General features: G+C 43.9%; 1 protein-coding gene across 2 annotated transcripts; it reads right to left on the bottom strand.

The window, feature by feature from the left end:
* Positions 1-1,027: 1,027 nt before the first annotated feature.
* On the bottom strand, positions 1,028-20,166 carry map3k4 (mitogen-activated protein kinase kinase kinase 4). Of its 2 annotated transcripts, none has more exons than XM_084021059.1 (27): positions 19,935-20,166; positions 14,550-14,740; positions 13,037-14,457; positions 11,887-12,147; positions 11,424-11,576; positions 11,182-11,339; positions 10,927-11,043; positions 10,733-10,832; positions 10,512-10,595; positions 10,159-10,428; positions 9,933-10,082; positions 9,423-9,584; positions 9,082-9,215; positions 8,219-8,297; positions 8,022-8,100; positions 6,670-6,763; positions 6,175-6,297; positions 4,234-4,334; positions 3,924-4,004; positions 3,646-3,837; positions 3,486-3,556; positions 3,278-3,394; positions 3,031-3,190; positions 2,812-2,934; positions 2,392-2,498; positions 2,088-2,267; positions 1,028-1,980 (listed from the first exon to the last, which is right to left on the bottom strand). In XM_084021059.1, exons 1-27 carry the CDS (start codon positions 19,964-19,966, stop codon positions 1,960-1,962), a joined length of 4,761 nt encoding a protein of 1,586 aa, XP_083877185.1. In that variant the 5' UTR covers positions 19,967-20,166; the 3' UTR covers positions 1,028-1,959. The 2 variants fall into 2 exon arrangements, with proteins under 2 accessions (XP_083877185.1, XP_083877186.1); XM_084021060.1 differs by lacking the exon at positions 19,935-20,166 and adding an exon at positions 19,649-19,737.
* Positions 20,167-21,262: the final 1,096 nt, after the last annotated feature.

The raw sequence follows: 21,262 nt of genomic DNA on the forward strand, positions 1-21,262 counted from the left end.
CAAGATTAAAAATGGCTTCAACACAATCTCCTCAAGTCAGAGTGGAAATATTTGAATACGGACAAGACCAACAGTTTCACTGCTATCAGGAATTCAAATTCAACGTGTACTATGGACTACCTTGTTGATTGCAATGTAAAGTATAAATTGTATTTTCCACATTGGAAGAAAATACACATTTTAATAAAATAACAAAAAACACTGGTTTATTAATATTGTTTGTTTGTTTGAGGGGCAGAAGTGGTGCTTTGGGTCACAGTGTGTGTTCACCTTATTCCTCAGCAAAGGCAATGAAAAATACATTACAAAATCCTGCATCCTTGCCAGTTGAAAAGTGGTAAATAACGTATTATGGAATGTATTAGAACATTTGGAAAGCAGGAATGCTTTTAAAATAGATGCTGATTCAATATGAATTCTACAGCCCCGCCCCCCCTGTGACCCTGATTACAGGATAAGCGGTAGACAATGGATGGATGGAAATGGAAAGTTTTTTATAATGTGAGATGGTCATTTAATTTCCAATATCTTTGTTATTGCTTGTTTTTATATTTTAGCTTTTTAAAAAATCTTGCATTTTTTGTCTGATTTCATTTCAGTTATTTTGGTATTTTGTAGCCACTTCACCTTCAGGAAAATATAATGTGACATCTACATTGTTGTGAGAGTCAAAGCTCTAAAAAATTTAATTAATCAAAGCAAAGCTAATAAGGAAGTCGCCCTAACCGTCAACTAAAGTGTCCTTATTTGCTTTTAGCTGCTTCTTTGCTGTTCATCTGCAAGCTTCTGACAACAGAATACTAATCACAAGTCTCTAATATTTCTTTAAACACGATACTTCAGGAGCTCAAGCTGCCAGATCTCGACACTGAAAAGGAATAACACTGCGTGACATATTATGCCTCAGAATGAAAATATTTCAATAGTTAAAAAATGTACCGTCATCTCAAAACTACCTAACAATGTGGCAGAAATGTATTACTAATAATAAATTAATTTTCACATTGGAAGCACACAAACACATTCCTTTAAAAAACAAAACGATTGGTTTATTAATATTGTTTGTACATAGCAAACACTGTAAGAGCAGCAGAGGACCAGAAGTTGTGGTGTGTGTGTGTGTGTGTGTGTGAGTGTGTGTGTGTGTCAGTGTCTGGTTGTGTGGATGTTTCGTGTTCAGCAGCAGGGAGGGAGAGCAGGCCCAGTTTCTCCTCTTCGTTGGCTACGCTCCAGTCACATGAACAGCTCTTTAGCGGCAACCAATAGGCTTGAACATTGCTCCAACTTGACATTTAACTCCTCAGCAAAGGCAAAGAAAAATACATTAGAAAAAAAAAAAAAATCCTTCCTAGTGCCTGCGCTTGCCAAATGACAAGTGATAAATTAATTTGAATATTTGGATGGTATTCATTTCATAAAAAGGTAAACCAGCATCTCCTTCCATTCAGTGAGACGCACGTTTTTCAGCCTCAAAGGGCGAATTCCTCCCTCCTCTACTCAACTGCCCCTTGGGTAAACAGTTTAAAAGTGCCATAGATTTTGCCCCCCCGCCCCACCCATCCCCTCCCATTTGTTAAAAAAAAAAAAAAAAAAAAAAAAAAAGTATTCCTCAATGCCTTTTGAGAGATCTCTTCACCAGTGATAACAACAAATGTGGCAATAGTTACGTTAACTTTACAATATTGTTTATACAAGAATGAAAGCCAATCCTATTCTTACAGTATGTACAGTCCCACCCCTGCCCCTCCCCCACAGTCCATGGGTACATAAAGACAACCCTATGCTCCAGGTCCAGTTGTCCTCTGAAATGATATTGTATTAGTTCCTCAGTTTAACTCCATGTGCCTTCAGCGGTAACTTCCTCTTCTCCACGTCCACAGTTCTTTTTTTCTTTTGTCAACAGCATGTACAGTAGTGCTTTCATTTGTAAACGTAAAAAGCCGCAGAGAAGGGGTCCAGTCACTCTTCATCCGTACAAACCTGAAACAGATAAGAGATAAAAAAGCTGTAACGGGAACTTTGGACGAGCAGATTGCCCATCGCTGAAATGACATAACAGAAAAATGGACTCCATAGCGGCATCTCACCTTGACAAACGGGTGGTCCAACAGCATGCTAGCTGTCCAGCGGCGTTTGGGTTCACTCTCCAGACAGTGACCAAGGTAGTCCTTCCCCTCTGTGCTCAGCTTCTCTGGGATGGGGGGTTTATGGCCCATGCCCACTTTGTACATGATCTGGAAGTTGTGCTCATACTCGTGCCAGGGCCTCTGCAGGTTGAGATAGAAAGGTAAGACAATAATATGTCAAGTATTTCAGCCCGTCTTACTGAGAAAAGGGTAGGCGTGGCTTTTAAAGATCCACAACTAATGCAAAACACAAAACACTCCTTACCTTTCCTGTCACCATCTCGATGAGAACGCAGCCCAAACTCCAGATGTCTGCTGCTCGTCCGTGACCTTCGCCCTTTGCTCTGGTGATGACTTCAGGTGCCATGTATGCTGATCAACAAAATAAATTATTAAACATTGTAATGTATGTATATGTCTGTGATACGATATGTGGGTTTGTGAAATATATATGTGTATACATCCATGTGATCAATGGGAAACATGTTAAAACACACACCATACATATGCCTTCAAGTAAGGACCTTTGTATCCTGTACAAGTTACAGAAAGGGCGACACCCAACCAACTATGCAAGGACACACATCAGCACGTGGGTGGACATGCACTGGGGAAAGGGTGGGAATGAAGTATCAAGCCACAGTGACCCCTTGTGGTGGCATCCAGACACAACATGACGTCTTACCTGCTGTTCCCAGTGTGCTGTTCACCTCCCCTGGCATGGTGTGAGTGTTGTTCCTTAACTTGACCGAGCAGCCAAAGTCACCCAGCTTAATCAGGCCCGATGATGTCAAAAAGATGTTGGCTCCTGAAGAAAAAACAACAACAACAGAATAAACAGTGGGTAAATTGATGGGTAAAGTGTCCTGCATTTATAGAAAATGTGAGAAAGAGCACCACTGACCCTTGATATCACGGTGGACAATGCCGTGTTCGTGGAGGACGTTGATGGCTGTAGTGATCTGTTTACTGTAGAGCCTGATGACGTGTTCCTGCAGGCCCAGTCTGGACACCTCCTCCAGAGTGCCCTCGTCACAGTACTCCATGAAGATGTACATCTCCTCCTATGGGTGAGCGCATCAACATTTAGACCAGACTGCCTCAGTACGTACCGTGTGATGCCTGGACCGACGGAAACGTGTCATTCTTACCCGATGGAGCTCGACTCCAAAGTATCGCACCAGGTTTGGGTGTTTAATGCCTTCGAATATTTTCAGCTCATCTGCAGTCTCCTTGATTGTTTTGTGATCGTTTGGCTGGAATCGAATCTGGTTTAAAGAATGAATAAAAATATAAATATTACTGCTTCCTGCACATCTTATTAAAAGTGAATTGATCTTGCTGAAGCACATTACATACCTCCTTCATGGCCATTAGTTCACCAGTGTCGACGTTAATGCAGGTGTACACCTTCCCATACTGGCCCTCACCTGTTACACACAGACAAATGTTACAGCACTGCCAGGACGCGCTCACATAACACGCATCACAACAAAAAGCAGTCACTAGGTAGCCGTACCGATCTTGTTGCCCCTCTGCCACTTGAAGGTCACCTTCCTGAGCCCAACGTGCATGACGTTGTCGTAGGACTTGGGTGTGTGACACACTTGGCCGATGATGTTGCGCTGCTTCATCACGGCGTAGCGTTTGTCCTCAAACTTGCGGATGGACCGGCGGACGGCCTCCATGGGGCTTTGCCGCGCTGCGGTGTCTGAGATGGGAGACAGGGAACGGGATTTATTGCTTTCAGTTGTAGGTTTTAGTTAATCCAACGTGTCTGGATGTTATCAGCCTCACCCTTGGACTGGCTGATAAAGGTGCGGAGCTCCCAGCTTCGACGAGCAGCGATGTTAGGGTCTCCCTTGGGATAAGTGGGCTCTGGAGAAAGAAATCACAAGTTAGCCAATCAGAAAGAGTCCATCCATCGGTCTATCATCTTCCGCTTATCCGAGGGTCGGTTGGAGGCAGTCCAGGCGTCCGTCTCCCCAGCAACACTCGCCAGCTCCTCCTGGGGGATCCCCAGGCGCTCCCAGCACAGCCAGGTTATATAATCCCTATAATCAGAAAGAGTGATAAGCACAATACGGATCGAACTGAATGCACCCACCCTCTTTGTCCTCCGTGGGGCTGGAGTGGCGGCTCAGAGATTTGAAATGCAACTCTGCTGCAACCGACGACAGACGGTCATTCTCATGGAAACTGGATCCCCTGCAAGAACATGGACGAAATCACGTCACGCTGTGGTTCAATCAACTTACCGATTCAGAGTTTCTCTTTGTTTATGTCCAGATTAAAATACACAGGGTGCCAACACTGCACTTTAATTTTGTTCTCAAAATATCTGAGTATGCTCTTGATGAAATTCCATGCACTAAGCAAGTCCTTTATGTTTAATTTACTTTGGAAAAATGGTAAAGTACAGGCCACGGCTTCCTAAAAGCACCATAATGATATGGGACCCATTGACTTGCAAAGGAAGAGACTTTAACTTGAGATGCTTTTGTTCTCAGACTTGTGCTTAAAATACAAATTAAATAAATACTATAAACTATAAACAAATCAAACCAATCAAATACGAGGCAGACCTTTGAAGAGAAGCAAGGTTTGAGCTGATTGTCAGTATGCTTTTTGAAACGGTTCTGCATGCATCAGTCATTACACAGCTTTAACATACTTGAAAGTTAGATCTCTAGAGTGCATGTTCTGATGTGAAAAGCACACACAAATATCTATCGGCGGTGAATCACCAGCATCAAAGCAAGATTGATGTTAAAAGCACTAAAAAGCAGAATATCTCATAGCCCGGTCTTTCATTGATGTAGTGGGTTTAATTCTCACACCATGCACAACAATCACCATCTCTTCCTTTGATGATTAGTAAGACTTGTGTAAAGCCATTTATCTGTTTTAGTGACATTAAGAGGGGCTTATAAAAGTTCGCTCAGCACGTCTAAGTATGAAAATACTGCTTATTAAATCCATTCTGAGGTTTATTTTTGTAGCTTACATCACTTCCATTCATATTATTTAGATCTCTCTTCTGGCATGTTGTTTAAGTTGTAGCAAGTCTACAATCATAGCTGGACAGCCATGCTGTAAATGCAGCATCAATGCATTAAAATCCAGTTTTTGTAAAATGATTTTCAATTAAAATAACATGAAGGGAAATGCCTCATTATTTAATTAGATAAAATGGTTCCTGTAGTCCAAAAAAAAACTTCTCTAAGACTACAACAGACTGATGCTTAATGTAAATAGCCTGGAAATGCTCAATTTAGAGAAAGGGGGACAATTAATCTAATATCCGTCCACATATCCAAATTTAAAGTGCTTGTTTTGATGCAATCAGGCGGCTAAAAGCAGGAAAGCAGCTCCCAATAAAACATATCAGTCAGAAATACAAAGCTAATAATGGAATAAAATGAAGTATCATTTTAAAAATTGCTATTATAAGTTCAGTGTTCCATTCTTTCACTGCTAAAGGGCCGGTGAATTCTTCCTGCAACACCCCGGTTCATACTGGACGGGGAAGAGCCACGAAGCATGCAAGCAGTAGCCTGGCTGTTCACCAGACGTGCATTTATTCTGCTGTTTTCTGTCTGACAGCCTGCTTCTCTGTCTCTGTGCTGTGTGTGTTTTTGTTTCTGCTCGTCTCCCTCGCCGTGCGTTCGGACACTGACAAATGCGTGGAATATGTAATTTAAAAACTACAATCACAAACAGCAGTGACATCAGGCTAGATCTAATAAATATAGTGGATGCATTTTAAAATCAGATCATGAAACTCCAGGAGAACAGCAGGGAGAGAGGGGATGCATACATATTATTATAAGAATGAGATCCTTTGTATCATAAATAATGTGTAATTTGTATTAAATTACAGCCCAATTGGTTTACATGGGAGCTGAAAAATCATGGCGCTTCCATGCCCAGTGTGAACCCGGCGTACTCTCCAGAAGCCTTATGAAGTATTTTTAAAAGCACTGATGGCTATCTGAGGCCGTTTTGTGACAGCAGTTTCTACCAGGTGACTTGGGGACAAGACTACCTGACGTCACTGGGGCTGCTGCTGGGTGCTTTGGTGTGGCCGTGTTCCCCCGGGCCCTGAGGGACCGGGCGAGGGCCGTTGGGGAACAGCTGGTTCCGCAGGTCACAGGGGAGACTTCGAGAGCTGTGTGGTGAAAAAACAAACTGAGGAGCTCTGCCTTGGGGGGAGTAAGGCGGCTTGAGTGGGGATGTGTGTGGAAATGTTTGTGTGTGTGTGACTGGGCGGCTGGTTGAGGGACAGACGCACACACTCACTCACTCACTCACTCACTCCACAAATAAAAAGAACAAAAAAATTCCACTGACATACACGTACAAAACACAAAGAAGCTTGCATCACACACCAGTTGAACGACTACAGAGCAAAAACATCAAGTAGGCACACAAAGCAAGGGTGATGAAGCATGAGGGGCCATGCAAACAAAACACACAGAAAGAGTATTAAAACGCAGTAAGCACACAGATTCTTGTAAAAACTTGAACCGCAGCCACCTACCTGAAACCTTCAGCGTTCGGGATGAACAGATTGGGGTTGGGTGGGTCACTATGGCAGCGAGGGACCTTTACAGGACGAGGACTATTCCTGGGAGCTGAAAGGAAGAAACAGTGCTTTATTTAGTCATGCCTACCACAAAAGGAAACCTTGTTTGTAGTTGGTGAGAAATCTACAATGAACTCAGAAATAACATCAATTCTGCTGTAGGAGGGCAAAGTACTCATGATTTTAACAACAGCAGTGTTCAGCTTTTTACCACATGAAAGCCACTGTGTTGTGAAAGACTAGAGCCCGACCGATAAAGGATTTTGAAGGACGATACAGATACAAATGTTTGTTGATTTAAACATTTGATATTCCGATATATTTTTTTTTTCTCCAGAAACGCATAACAAAACATTAACAGATTAGTTATTTGTAGTTATTTATGAGTCTTCACTAAAACAACATGATAATGCAGTTTAAAAATAAACTTGTTTATTTTATTGTCACAACGGAACAGAGAAACATCAAAATATATTATAGTTCTGGTAAATAAAATGTATAAAAATACAAACTTAAGATATAAAACTTAACAACAACAACCAAACACAAAGTTACCAGCATTAAAAGACTTGGTAAGCTTCATAAATATAACTTCGAACAAGACTGGAGACAAATTCTGTTAAGTTCTATAAGGGTGTTTCGTCCACTTTTATTTTATTTTTGAAATATTCATTAATCGGCCATCATAAATGCCGATAGCGATAGTTTGGAAAATGCCTAATATCGGCCGGTAATATCGGTAGACTTAGTTGTGTGCACTGTTGTTCTGCTACCCGTTTGTTGCCTCCGTATTTCAAGGTCTTTTGCATAAAGAACTAACTTGTGGTTACCTTTTGCACCATTACTTTTCCATAAACACTACTTGTATTGCATTAAATCGCAGTAACAAGGCTGTGAAATTCTGCAGCCTGCCTGGTTTTGACCATTAATAATATTATTATAATATATTTCCGTTGTTATTTAATCCAGAATTGTTTGCTAAGAAAACATCCTCTTTCTCAGTAACACCCTACTTCACAGTCATAATAGTGCGTGTTCACACCTGCCCAGGGCAACACTGGTTTTTCTCTGGATGGCCACTGAGCAGCAGCATGGAGTTTCTCAAAGAAGTTGGCGTAAACAGTGATGTTACTCAGACACATGCTTCTTTGCTATGTTACGGATTGCTATTTCGCTGCCGTTGTGTCTGCTTTGTATAACGGCCCGTCCCCGTGACACCCACGTTATAAACTTGTAACAGAATGTAAACAGTGAAACAGATTCTCCAGATATGGGAGTCACCATCTCATCACTGAGGAGCATCTTACCGATGTACAGGCCGGTAACTGGGCTGTGAGGTTTTCCAATCACATGTCCAATACATTCATTCATCAAAGCTTGTAAATTCTGCAGAAAGAGACATCATTTCACAGTCAGTGGATAACAAATACATCATATTCAAAACATTATTGTTGGGCTTTTTTATTTTTAGAAAACAACAATGAGAAAAAACATGCAATTTTACCAGGAAGTCATCCTCTGGTAATGCTGATATGAAGGCAGGTTCGATAGCTTGAAGAAAATCAAAACCCTGAGTCGCCCACCTGTAGGTTAAAGAGGGTATTAACCAGTGTGCTGATACATAATCCCACTATCAGTACACATTTTCATCATTCAAGTCATCATCAAAACTTTAAAGTGGATTTACAAATATGAAATGATTAATATTTAAAAAAAACAGATTCATTATGGAAGAGGTTTCATCCTTAAGGAGTTGTTCCAAGTAGCTCATTGTTAACAAAGATGAGAACTGACTTCTACTGGCTGTTAATTGTGCATATTTTTGTTTGCATATTTGTCTGAATATTTTAAAAATTGGTCTCTGTTTTGTCTCCAAAATGTCACCGTTTCAGAGGAATTCCACAAAATAACCCAAAGGCTTCCGTCAGTAAAATGTCACCATGGTAGCTTGTTATGGCTCAAAGTAAAAGCCCTTGACAAAGAGGGCTAAAAGAAATGTAATTCCAGACATAACTCTTACACAGAAGATAAATATATGGTTTTACATGTATAGTAGTTCAGCTGGGCAAAAGAAAACATGCCCAACTATTCTGAACTTGTACTGTAAGAAACCAAAACAGCATTTCTAAGTCTGTGGTTTGTTTAAGCTGATAGTAAGCTTTTATAGTAGGACGGCTTATTGATTAGTGATGTTGATGCCCGACCAGAGGGCAAAAAGCATCCTTGAGTAACACACTCAAACCCTTAAATGCTGCCTCGGGAACCCCACACACTAGCTGGCAAACCCTGCGCAAAACCAGGGTGCAAAAAAAAGATACAGAATGTCTTCACGATGTACATGAGCGCTCAATTGATAGAAGGTCGTACCTGGGCTTGGTGCCTCTGCCACTCTCACATTTGGTCAGGACATAGGTCATCCATTTGCGGGCAAAAGTTATGTAGCGTTCCCCGATCCTCTGCCTGAACTCCCCTGACATCAGGCGCACCACCTCCTTGTGGTACTGAAAATAACAAAACACACAGCAAACCATATTTATACGTATATATACACGTCCCTCATTTGATGACGTCACAATTAATTTGATCCTTTTATAGATTTATAGTGTCACCAATAGCATAACTGTTAGTAGAGTAGAAGAAGGGATAGATTAGATGTGTAGCATCTCAAGCATGTGCTTCTTTGAAGATATCCACTGTGTTCAAGTTACCTCAAAGGCAAAATTGTAGCCCTGTATCATTGCCTCCCTGTAGTACTGATGCAGAGTGGCTGACTCGGACTCCTCCACCTCTGCCTCGAACTCCGTGGTGAACATGTACTCCACTCGGTCGATGGCAATGTTGATCTTAATGCATAGTTGTAGAGCTTCATCCTGTGGTGGGAGAAGAACGTTTTATTATTACCTACAAGTAATCAAGAGTTCAAGTTCAAGAGTCTGCAGAAAAAAGTCAAAGTGATAGAAAGAAAGCATTGACAACATAAGACTGATGATTGTGAGACGTGACATGTGGTGTTGTGGCTCTGAGTGTAACAGATATGATGGCTCACTGACTTCCCTTTTGAGAATTACTTCTAAGATCTGACATCAGAGTGGCCTGGTATGTTTTTTGGGTTATCTTATTAAAAGCGGAAATCCAGGCTTAAGTAGGACACCGACATGCACCAAACTAAAAGAAGCTTTTAAACAGGTTAGAAACATAGCGTGTGGTTATGAAAGTACCTTGAGCTCCTCCAGAGCGCTCGCGATGAGTGGCTGACTAGAAGTCTGCTCCCTGCTAAGAGTGAGCACATCCTCCATGGATTGCTGAAAGGCCTTTCGCTGGGCAACCAGATGAGCTGACTGCATGACTATCAAGAGCATGTTCTCCACCTGAAACCAGTGGGACAGCTTGTAAACACTGGAGACGCACACATACACAGAGGTCGACTTAAGAAACGTCACATACCTTCATAGCTCTTAAGGTGTCAACCGTTTCCATCTGGGGGACCAGCTTGAGCAGCTCTCCGTCCCACTGAGCCCAGTCAGAATCAGCGGTGGAGTCCCCGGTTCCGTGTTTACTCATGAGCAGGTAGGCATCGTCCTCTGCGATTTCATCCGGCTCTTTGGAGCAGTCTTTGCCAACGGCAGCATTGAGAAGCTGCAGGATGAGGGGCCGCTGGTCCATCAAGCCACAGGGGACAAAAACCTGCAACTCCTCCAAGCCTGGAATCTGAACCTGGGTAGAGGAGCAGGAGGTTGACCTCAGAACAGGAAGGAAGGGAACAGAAAGGTGTAAACTTAACAGAAAAGCAAATGCACCTTGACATAGTTTCCCTTCTTCAGTGCCTCCAGGAGACAAGTCACCCCATTAGTGAAAGTGAAAACAGCAGCAACCTCCAAGTCCTGCATAGAGGGAATCAAACAAAATGTGTGTCAGAACACACAGTCCCAGAAAACAGGGTCACAGATAAACTGCAGAGTCAGTTCTGTTGTGGCTTTCTATTTCAAGGGAGGGAAAATTCTTCACTGTCGTCTCTCACCTTGCGAAGCATTTTGGCGAAGCCCAGAGCCTTGGACGCTCGCTCCCTGGCCTCGTGGAACAGCTCTTTAAGTGAGCGACTAGTCTCGATAACCGACCGCCTTAAATAATTAAAAAGGTTCAAAGATTTAAAACACCTAAAATATGAATACGCTGACTGACACGACAATCAAATAATTATGTCATCCCCGTTACCTGATCTCATCTGAGGCGGTGCTGTCATCCGCACATTCCCAGAATTCATTACCACTCTTTTGCAGGCCAACATCAAGGAACTCCCCAGTGGATTTAAGCAGCATCCCAGCAATATCACTGCAAAGAGCAGAATCAGTTTCACGTAAATCATCATTAACTTTCCTTAAAATGATAGGGATACATTTTTTAAGTCGTAAAACAGTTTTTCGGGCGTCCATATGAAGTTTAGATTTGGTGTGCAGGGACATGACTGACCAGAAAAGCTTCCCAGACTGGGCCTCCCCTCCGCGGATGTAAGGAGTGATGACCTTAGCGAAATTCCACTCCTCCTCCAACAGGTTCTTTAAGCTGTGAGAGGCCTGAGGCAGCTGCTGCAACATCTGGATCCAACTGTGCATGTAGTCAAAGTAGACCTACAGAAAAGGCAACAGATATTGTAAAGAAGCACACCTTACATCAATGATTTTATACAAAGGGAGAAAGGCTAGGAGTTTTACCACGAGCATCTTGTGAAGGTCCTCTTCAAACTCATCAATATTGGCATTGGTCTGCAAGCCCTGAGCATCAGTGACCACGCCACGCAGCATGAACTGATAATACTGCTTCATCAGAAGCCCACCTTTAAGAACCTCCTTACACTCACGCACCAACTGTAGAGTACAAACAACACATTGAGATTAGCACTTATATGTGAAATACCAGTGATGTATTACTGGCTAGTAAAATGGAAATACACAGTTTCCTATAAGGATTGGGATAGTGGCAACCAATCATCCAATCAAATGGAAAGAATAATGTCCACCAGACAGTTTTGTTGCCTTATGGCCTATTTGTCTTATTTGAGAAAAGCATGCAATGGGACTAAGATATGCATCATTTATACTGGTGTAGCATGAATAGAAGAGTCACTTAAAAACTCTAAATTCTAACGCTAACGTGAGTGTTTCAGCAGCTGCTTGCCTGTTTGATACTGAGCAGTGAGGGCTCTCCGGCAGGCCTCTGTTCAAGTCGCAGTTTAAGGCATTCATGAATGACATTGAGAAGGACTCTGCACAGCACGAGGAATGCTGGCCGGAAAGATGGGAGGTCCATGTCCAGCAGATCCTCCCAGGAAACCTGGTCTGCTCCGAGCTCTGGATGAGCCGCGCCGCTGCAGGACCCGTGGCGGGACAGCTCTGGCAGGTAATCGCTGTACAGCATGGGGTCTGGGAAGTCTGAAAACTGCAGGTGGAAGATAACATGAGTCGACAGCTCGCTTCACAATTAAGTCAAAGTAGTATTTTTTATTTTATTTTGCTATTTAATAAATGATATCATGGCGTGAGCCGTCATTGCTGCCCAGTCTCAGATTGGCATCTACAAAGATTCTGTAAAGATGATTCCCTTTGGGACAATGTTTAAATACCAAAAAACAAGAAAGATACCCAGATGAGGTATCCATAGAAACAAATGTAATAACAATACTCTCCTCTTAGTTACTAACATTTACCCTACAAATATTAAAATAAGCTGCTTGACTGATTTTGCTCTCCACTTTACAGCAACCCCAGACAGCAGACTAACAGCTTTAAAACCATGCACTGTGTGATAAATAAACTTTGAATTCCTGTTTGATGATTCAATGAATACTACTACTACCTAGGCAATAGTATGCCTGTTTCTATTTAGACCGTTACACGCTTCAGGCTGTATCACTGTTTTAATAAACCTGAAAGCTTGCTTTAAAAGAGTGCAGTCGATGATATTGGATACTGATTTATTTTCTACAGATAAGTGATACAACACTGGCGACTGCCAGATTCCTATTTTGAGAAATTATTGGGCTTTAGGTACCGTTATTGATAATGATGATCTCAATATTGATCAAAAACAATCGGGATTATCATTTTTGCCATAGTCATGCATCACCGATTTGAGTGTGAAAGAACAAATGGACAAGCAAACAGTGACTTGCTGGACTCATTAAGTGATCTGTGATGGACATAACAACAGCTGCACCACTGCTTTGGTTAATTTTCTTTTTTTAACAGCAACTTTAGCCTTTTCTATCATGATAATAAAAAAATTACAGTAATCATTTAGTGTGCAGTTTAAGAAACCAAAGCCTTACTTCAAGTGCAGGAGTGTGGCGGAGCAGCGCTGCTCTGGACCTCTGAAGAGAGCGGTCCATCAGTTTGTGCAGTCGGAGGATCAGTTTACGCAGTCCCATCTGTTTCAGAGCTTTATCCACAAACGGTCTGTAGATGGCTGTAGGGCAGAACACTCCTCCTGCAATCGAGTCCACACTTCCCGCAGCAGCCGTTGGGAGAAACTCCTCTTCTGACAACAACCGGGCAAATTTAGGAGTCAGGGAGGGAGACAGCTCTCCCTCTGCTACGGGTCCCAATACCCCCTCCTCCTCAGCATCCCTGTCCTCTCCATCGCTTTCAGCTGTAAAAGTGGCCGTCGAGTCATCCTCCTCGTCTTCCTCATTCTCCTCTTCCTCGTTGCCACGCGAGCAGCGAGGTGAGGGGATCTCAAAGACAGGCCACCCGATACGGGATAGATCGTGGAGGCCCAGAACAGTAGCCATAACGCGCAGCTTCTGGTTGAGGTCCTGGGTGATATTGAGCCACAGACAGAGCGCCTGCACCCTGCCCTGGAAGTCCCGTGCTGCATACTTTTCATAGTCCTTCTGCAGGGCCTGCAAAGACGGGTACAACGCTTCCACAGACTCCAGCAACTCAATAACACGCTTGACCTGCTCAAACGCGAGCCGCTGGCGCTGAAGGTGCTCCCTGCAGTCAGCGCCAGAGCCCAGAGGCTCTGCTGCATTCATCTCTGGTGAGGGGTAGGCACTAAAGCCCCAGGGATCTACTCCACAGTGGTTGCTCTCTGCTACAGCAGGCTCCTCTCCACAGACTAGATCCGAGACAGACTGATAGTCCACCTGAATTGTTTGAGACCCGGAACAATGGGCACCTCTCAGGCTGACGTAGTTGACCTTAAAGTGCAACACCTCGTTGATGATGTCAGGGATGGCCTGGCGGGCCGTGAAAAGAAAGAGGTCTTGGTCGCCAGTGGAGCGTCGTGCATGCCAAGCCTGCAGCTCCAACCAAATGACCTCGTTGTTGTGACCCATGAAGGCCATGTTCTCCAGGCCTCTCTGCTCCTTCTCCTTCCTCTTGGAGGACATAGATGTGAGCTTGAGCAGCAGCCGCAGAGTTTCAAAGAACTTGAGGCGGTCCGCGGGACAGTCTGTCCTCGAGGTCTGGCGATGAGTCCTCGCCATGTGAGGCATAGACACGGGGAGTTTGCAACTGCTGCAGCCCAAGCTCAAGTAATGCTTCCTGGGATCCATGCTGAGGGCACCAAAAGGGCTCGACTTTGAGAGTGGATCCAGCATGAAGGAGCCTTCAAAAGTCTTCTTGTGGTCTCTCTCCGTGGAACGCAATGTGGCCCTCTGCTTCTTGCCGTGCTTGTAGCTGTGCTGCTCCTCAGGGGTGTCGGCTGGCCTGGGACTCTCTCTCGGAAGAGGTGGCATAAGGTCCACTGAAATAAACACAGAAAATAAAGATTCCCATTGAGTACAAAAAAACAACAACATCCACATATAGTTCAGTTGAATAGATTTATTAACTTACTCTTGCTGGGAGACCGACCAGTACTCCTCCCCTGGCTGTTTCGCTGATGTTTCCCAGACATGCGTTTCATCTGGCGGGAGGTATACGGAGGTGTTGTGCCATACAGAACTTCCTCTTCCTCGCTGGGAGAGTCCCAGGGTTCGTCCACCTCAGAGTTCGGTTGGGTTGCATCGTCCACTGGCTTGGCCTGCCTTTAAACATTGTCACAAAAAAAAACAGAGAAAAAATATCAACATGGGATCGATTTGCATCGATAAGCACCGTTACCTGGTGATGTTAACAGCAAGCTAATGCTTATAAAATGATTCAATCATATCCCAACGAAACCCAAGAAATGTGTGTGGAAGGTCACACATTTCTGGGTTGTTTGTACCCATAACACAGCGTGCAGCAAGCCTCCTCTAATGCCACTGCAAACAGGTTACTAAACTGCAACTAGACTGAATGTCTGCTGCTACCTGCAGCAGACTGACGAGTTGTCTGTCCTCTGGAGCCTGACTGGCTGCCTCCCAAACGTACAGCAGCAATGCTCTGTGCATGACCACGGCCGTCCAGATGCAGGATAATAAGCTGTCGGATCTCTGCTGGCACCCTCTCTGAGTCTAGGTAAACATAATGACTCTACCACAGAGGGAGAAATAGTAACCCTCATTAACACTGTCTGCTAAGCCACCAACCATGTTGCACAAGTCACGATTTCACGGAGACTCACTCCCCCAAAGTGTGTAGAAGCTGTTAGACGAATAGGTGCTAATACGAAGCGCATGCCACTTTCATGTGTTTAAAGTGAAACTAAAACATCAATGAAGATATGAACATAGTGGTTGCTTAACAACATTATGACTGCAAATTCCCGATAATGAAAGACTACAGCAGAAAGTGATGCATCTAGTTCTGCAGAAAGGATACACTATAATGACTGGAAACACTTCCTTCTGGTAAAAAAAAAAAGTAAAAGAGAAAAAGAGGGAGTGCACGCAGCGCCTTTCCAGATTACAATGTCAGAGCTTTGTTCCCTAATGCCTTTCTGAGGGGTTTTTAACAGGATTAGAGAGAAAGGTTGGAAGGTCTGACCCCTGCCTACAAAAACAAAAAGAAGAAGAGGAGGGGCATGAAAACAGGCCTTCTATTTGCTGGTCGCCATGTGTCCCTCCATCGATCATCTGACTGAAAGGCATTCCCCAACACGCGCCTGTGCAGACGGAGTTGAAAGGGGGCACGCTCTCGCTGGGGGAGTGGGTGTGAGTGTTAGGGGAATTCGGCTAATCTGGAAATCACTTGCTTAAGCTTTTCAGGGGGGCCACATAGAAAGCGAGTCCTGACTTCTATAACCCATCTGCCTCGCTGCAGAGTCCGTCCCTATGCACACGCACACAGAGAGTCCCCTGGGAGCAGCTATGGAACTACAGGCGAGGCACGCAGACACCTGCTGCAAGTCCGCCGCCTTCAAACGCACCAAGAGTCCAGATGCAATAAAGACATCACGGATGAAACATGCTGCAATAACACAACCATCTTAACCGGGGACAGTCTTGAAATTACAGAATAACTCTGGAGTGAAAAGGAACACTGGTGCCTTTATGAGTGAATTGTATGGGGAACTGTGATGGGGCTTGTTCTGCAGTAGCAGGACACGACAGTGATCTTTTCAGTATGCAGGCACAAGAAGGCACAGTAAGCAATCGTGTGTTGCAATCAGGCATTCGACAACAACGGACAAATTGCTGTGCATTTGCGACGCAAAAGAATTTGAGACAGGTATCAGGGAGCTGCATAAAGAACGCACGGCTATGCAGTCGTCATCCTACTGTGTCAATCACAAGTATGATCAGATTGTGCACACATTTGTAAACATCGCAAAGCATGCATGGGTGGCGTCAGAGGACAGAAATAGTACATGCATGTGAGAGGGAACGGGACCAAGTTTTAAAAAAAGCACTTCTCTACACAGAACAGCATGACTAAATCACTCAGGAATGAAAGCGGAACCAATGACGCCATCACTGCCAGTTGTTTGTTGGTTGCCATGAGATACTTCGAGCACAGATTGTGCCGCTGCAGTAAAATTCCTCTTTTGAATTCCTTGGTTTTTCCCTATAACCCACTCGCGGGCTGCACAGAGAAAAGGCCTGCATGCTCGGCTGCAGTTAACCATAGCAGCAGCACTATGGTCTTCAAGCTGTCCCTGCCTGGCTGCCACCAGTGAATTATCACTGCAGATGGTGTCTGGCTGGACTCAATGGCTCATCTGATGGCTCATTGGGGGTCCAATAAAGGCCAGTGGAATGCTACAGCCCCTGGGCAGAAACACTGAGTGAATAATAAACAGCACAAAATTGAGTCTTTTCTGTATGGCGACTGAAGCAGCGATACGAAGGGCTGCCAGAGTCAGGGGGGCCTGACCTTTGACACCGACCATCCACACTATTGTACCAGGAAGGGGGCACGCTATTGTATAGTTGTGACACGTGGCCCGTGAGGCCCACAGCTGAATAGCAAACAGCTGGTTAGTGAGCACACTTGCTCACAATGGCCAAACTGATGGGGATTTTCACAGAGAGGAAAAGGAGGAGAAGGAGGCCATGGTTTTGTAAGAGCACGCTCTATACCAATTAGGTCACGCTGGCACGACTGATGCTCTTGAAGCTAAATCCAGATTTTGATTACCCCCACCACCTGTAAAAAGGATGCGTCTGCTTGCTACTAATTTCAGCCCAGGGTTAACTAGTGAGGCAATACGACTATAAACCCATACAGCAGAGTATGCAGCCCTGAGCTCTGTTTATCCCTCAAGAACTGGCCGATCCGAGAGAGAATTTGAACCAGAGGCTCACAGAATTTAGACAATGAACACAACGTACTTGACCCCACCCTTTTCTGGAACAGTGTGTGACATTGCCTGGAAGGGACTTCCAAACCTATCCTGCGTGCAACTGTGCAAAGCATACAGTGCTTGCAAAAAAGGCATGACACCATATGCAAACAGACACTTTAATTCATAAGAAGCGGAAAGGCAGCACATTTCTAAAAAACGCCGCTGTGCTTACTGTCTGGCCTTGTAAATCACTTGACACAAGGGAGCGTCCTCCGTCTAAGAGACGGCATTGACCTTGCAGTGCCAGTAGAAGCTCATGCCACAAATCACAACATGTCACATGATGTAATGCATCTAAATGTAGACAGTGATTGCAGAGCGTGGGCGGTGGCATGAGGTAAACGGCGTAATGACATGTTTTTTCACCTAATACCACTTGCATCATAAACGCTGTGCAGGCAGCATTCTGCTCCACCTACGAAATGCAATCTGAAACCATAGAGAGTCATGAGCAACACCTTTGGCAGTTTCAGCCCCCGCATTTTGGATTCTTGCGTCCGTGCACGTCACAAATGCCCAATCAAATTGATGAGTTAAGCATTACTTAACGATCTTTCCTTTCCTTCCCTATGATGACGACGATGTTACCACCTTGAAGCGCATAAGTGACATCAACTGCCATCATTTTTTTTAGCTACAAAGATCCTTTTGTTCGGAAGGAAATGACACACGAGTGTGACAGAATGTGAGAACGCTAATTTCTGTAGAAGCAGGTGTGGGAATGGGCAGAGACAGGATGCAGTTAGGAAATGCGAGAGGATGGTCCATCTGTATCCCACAGCCTGTGCTCCCGGCAAATGCAGGCATTAATGAGCTTTTGCCCATGAGCGTCTCCGGGGCTCCAGGCAGCTATCCACTGTGCTCTGTTCACCACATCCTGAAATCTCTGGAATGCCTGTGAGCCACAATGTCTTCAGACTGACTTTGAGAACAAGACATTAGTGATAAAGGACCTCTGTACTTCGCTAGTAGATAGCACTCAACTTGCCGAGCGAGCACATAACTCATCTTTCTCACAATATTTGTCCGTTGGAACCGACCTCACACATTCAGTGTTTAAGTATATATTTACGAAGGTGGATAGAGGGATCGGTCTGTAACAAAGGCTAAAAAGACAGAACGTGTTTTCATCTCGTGAGAGCTGCCATTTCAGTGACTCTTAGCTGCCATGTAACCTCTATTGTTTGCAATGGTCCACATTTTGTATGTTTTTACATCCATTACAACAAGAAATGGTAACTCACACAAATTCTGATTGGCATAATAACTCCAGAGCATACTTTACCTTTCACCCCAAAACTTTGTGCACGCGCAAAACATGGGTAAAAACATGAGAATGAGTCTTTCTTCCAACTTGTGACATAGTTCCTGCAGTGGCATGAGTCAGTATTTTTTTTTCTTTCTTCTTCTTCTTCTTTATGCAACAATGCCGGGACAGCAATTACTTTCATGAGGACCAGTATTGTGCAATCAAGAAGAGCTTTGTGTGGGTCCACTTCGGACAAGAGTGGCCACAAGAGTGCAAGGGAATAACAACTGCCTAGTACTACATCATTACTGAAATAGTGAAGACAAGCTGTTTGCTGAAAAACCGGGATTACAGCAACGGATCCAACATGATAAATGCCCACAAAGCCGCTGCAGACAAGAAGACTGCATGTTTGAAGAGAGGCAAAGACACAACAGCAGATCCCTTTAAGGCGCCTGCGGCATTTCGATCAGGGGGGATACGCACATATGACCCGTTTGGTCTGCACGTATGCATTCCCCTTAAATGCATCGCATGTATACATTTGCACCAGAACACCGACACCTCTACGATTAAAATACACATTTTTTAAAAGAAATCAAATGCACCGAGAGAAACGTACACTGCACATAACCAACGAGCCCATATCATGATTCAGCAGTGTTGCTCGACGATTAACAATAACAGTGGAGCAACATGCTAGCCGAAAGCCAGCGAAGTTTAGTGCTTCGGTGTTAATAGTGAAATGCATGCTCCGGCACACTCAAACAATCGACGACATACTGTCAAGACCACCTCACCAAACCCACACATTTGCAAAAAACAACAACCATGTTTCCAGCTTCAGCTTCGGTCACTTTCTGTTAGTGAACTCGCGAGCGAACAAAAGTGACAAGCGACAGCTAATAGTAGACGTTAGCTAGCTTCCTCCCCTGACATGTTGCACTCTTAACAGCGGTGGATAATTGTTCGTACCTTATCATTTGACGAGCATTTTTTGCCTTTCTCTCCGGCGAGCGAAACAAAAAAAAAATCACCACAGGACGATAACGAGTGCGCCTTAAAAAAAATGTTGCTGCGGGAGAAAAAAAAAAAAGTTTGCAACTCCTGTGTGTTGCAGTCGCTGCACGCGTACCACTATTTGGCAGGAAGGTGATTTCGGAGCGATGCGCAAGCGCCCCTCGCGGTGTCGCGCTCGGCTCACTATCTGGCAAGCGTGAAGTCCTGATGGTGTAATGTCTGTTCAACAAAATTCGCATACCTGCTGAGCTTGTTACGATCCGGAGGCTCCATGGCGAAGCAGTGGCTCCTTGTTCCTACCCGTGCATGGACTAAACCATGTCTGAGCGATGTCGGACCGGCTTTGCACCGCTGAATATTTGCAAGAGAGGCGGATTTGTGTCTCTTTGGACCACTTTCTATCCGCCGGCACAGTTGACTCTCGCTTGTGCGTATGCCGTCGCCATCTTTCCAACGTTCATTGAGGAGGAGTGCCACAGTCTTGCATTACTACGGCAGCCCGGATAGGTCATTTGCGGTCATTAACTACACAGGAGCCAGGCGCTTGTTTTAAAACCTCAAAGAGGACAGTCAGTTATCATAGATCACCTCTTGACTTGTGTGATGAATTATCATAATGTAAATCACAAAAAAAACAATATACTGCAAATGAGTGCTTTGGATAATTTCAGTTAATTATTTAACTTAGTTTATAGTTGTCAGTGAGGGAAAATGAGGACTTAGTTCAACTTCAACACTGCTGTTTTCAATTCAACTACAGTACTGAGAACCCAAAGCAACATGATGTCAGGGGCCCCATTGTCATGTCCATGTCTAATGTATGATGAGCACACTGCCAGCTTTATCTGCTAGTAGCTGCTGGGCCCCTATGACCCTCCTCTTTTGCAACCTTCTGTCAATTGTATGTAGTATTCACATGCTGTAACTTTACAGCAGACCATGCATTTCTGGTTCTGGGGCCCCCTGGTGGACTGTGTGACTGTTGCACACTTAATTATTGGAAGTGCTGTGGCTACGAAAGTGTTTGCATTTATAAATATGTAACAAGATATTTTGCATATTTGTAAATATGATATGATGACACCAGAGGTGGGTGTGACAACGTTTTACTTTTACTCCCTGCATTTAAGAAAAATCTGTTCTTTCCTCTTCTTTCATCAAAAAAAGGCTTGTTAATTTGGCTTTAATTCATTTGAGGGGAATTATTGATTATTCTTTTTCGTATTAATATGACATGAGATTCAGTTAGCCTTGCAAAAAAAAAAAAGCCAGTAGAAATGTCCTTCAGGGATTCTTTTATTTTGTACTTTCAGTACATGTTTGTTCAACGTGACACCTTCAGTCACGGTCTTTTTGAACACAAATATTTGTACTTCTACTTAAGACTAGAATTACTTTACTGTTGTGTGTACAGATACAAATGCTCAGAGCACAAATTGCTTTTAAAAAAGCGACTAGAACACATGTTTTCTCTTGAAACAGTTTTGATGAGTAATACAGGAATCCTAAAGAGGTAATGCTGGAGTATGAGTTTGATTGGTTGGAAAGGGGGTCAAAAGTTTAGGTCAA

This window comes from Eutrigla gurnardus (genome assembly GCF_963514095.1).
Source record: "Eutrigla gurnardus genome assembly, chromosome: 11".
NCBI lineage: Eukaryota > Metazoa > Chordata > Actinopteri > Perciformes > Triglidae > Eutrigla > Eutrigla gurnardus.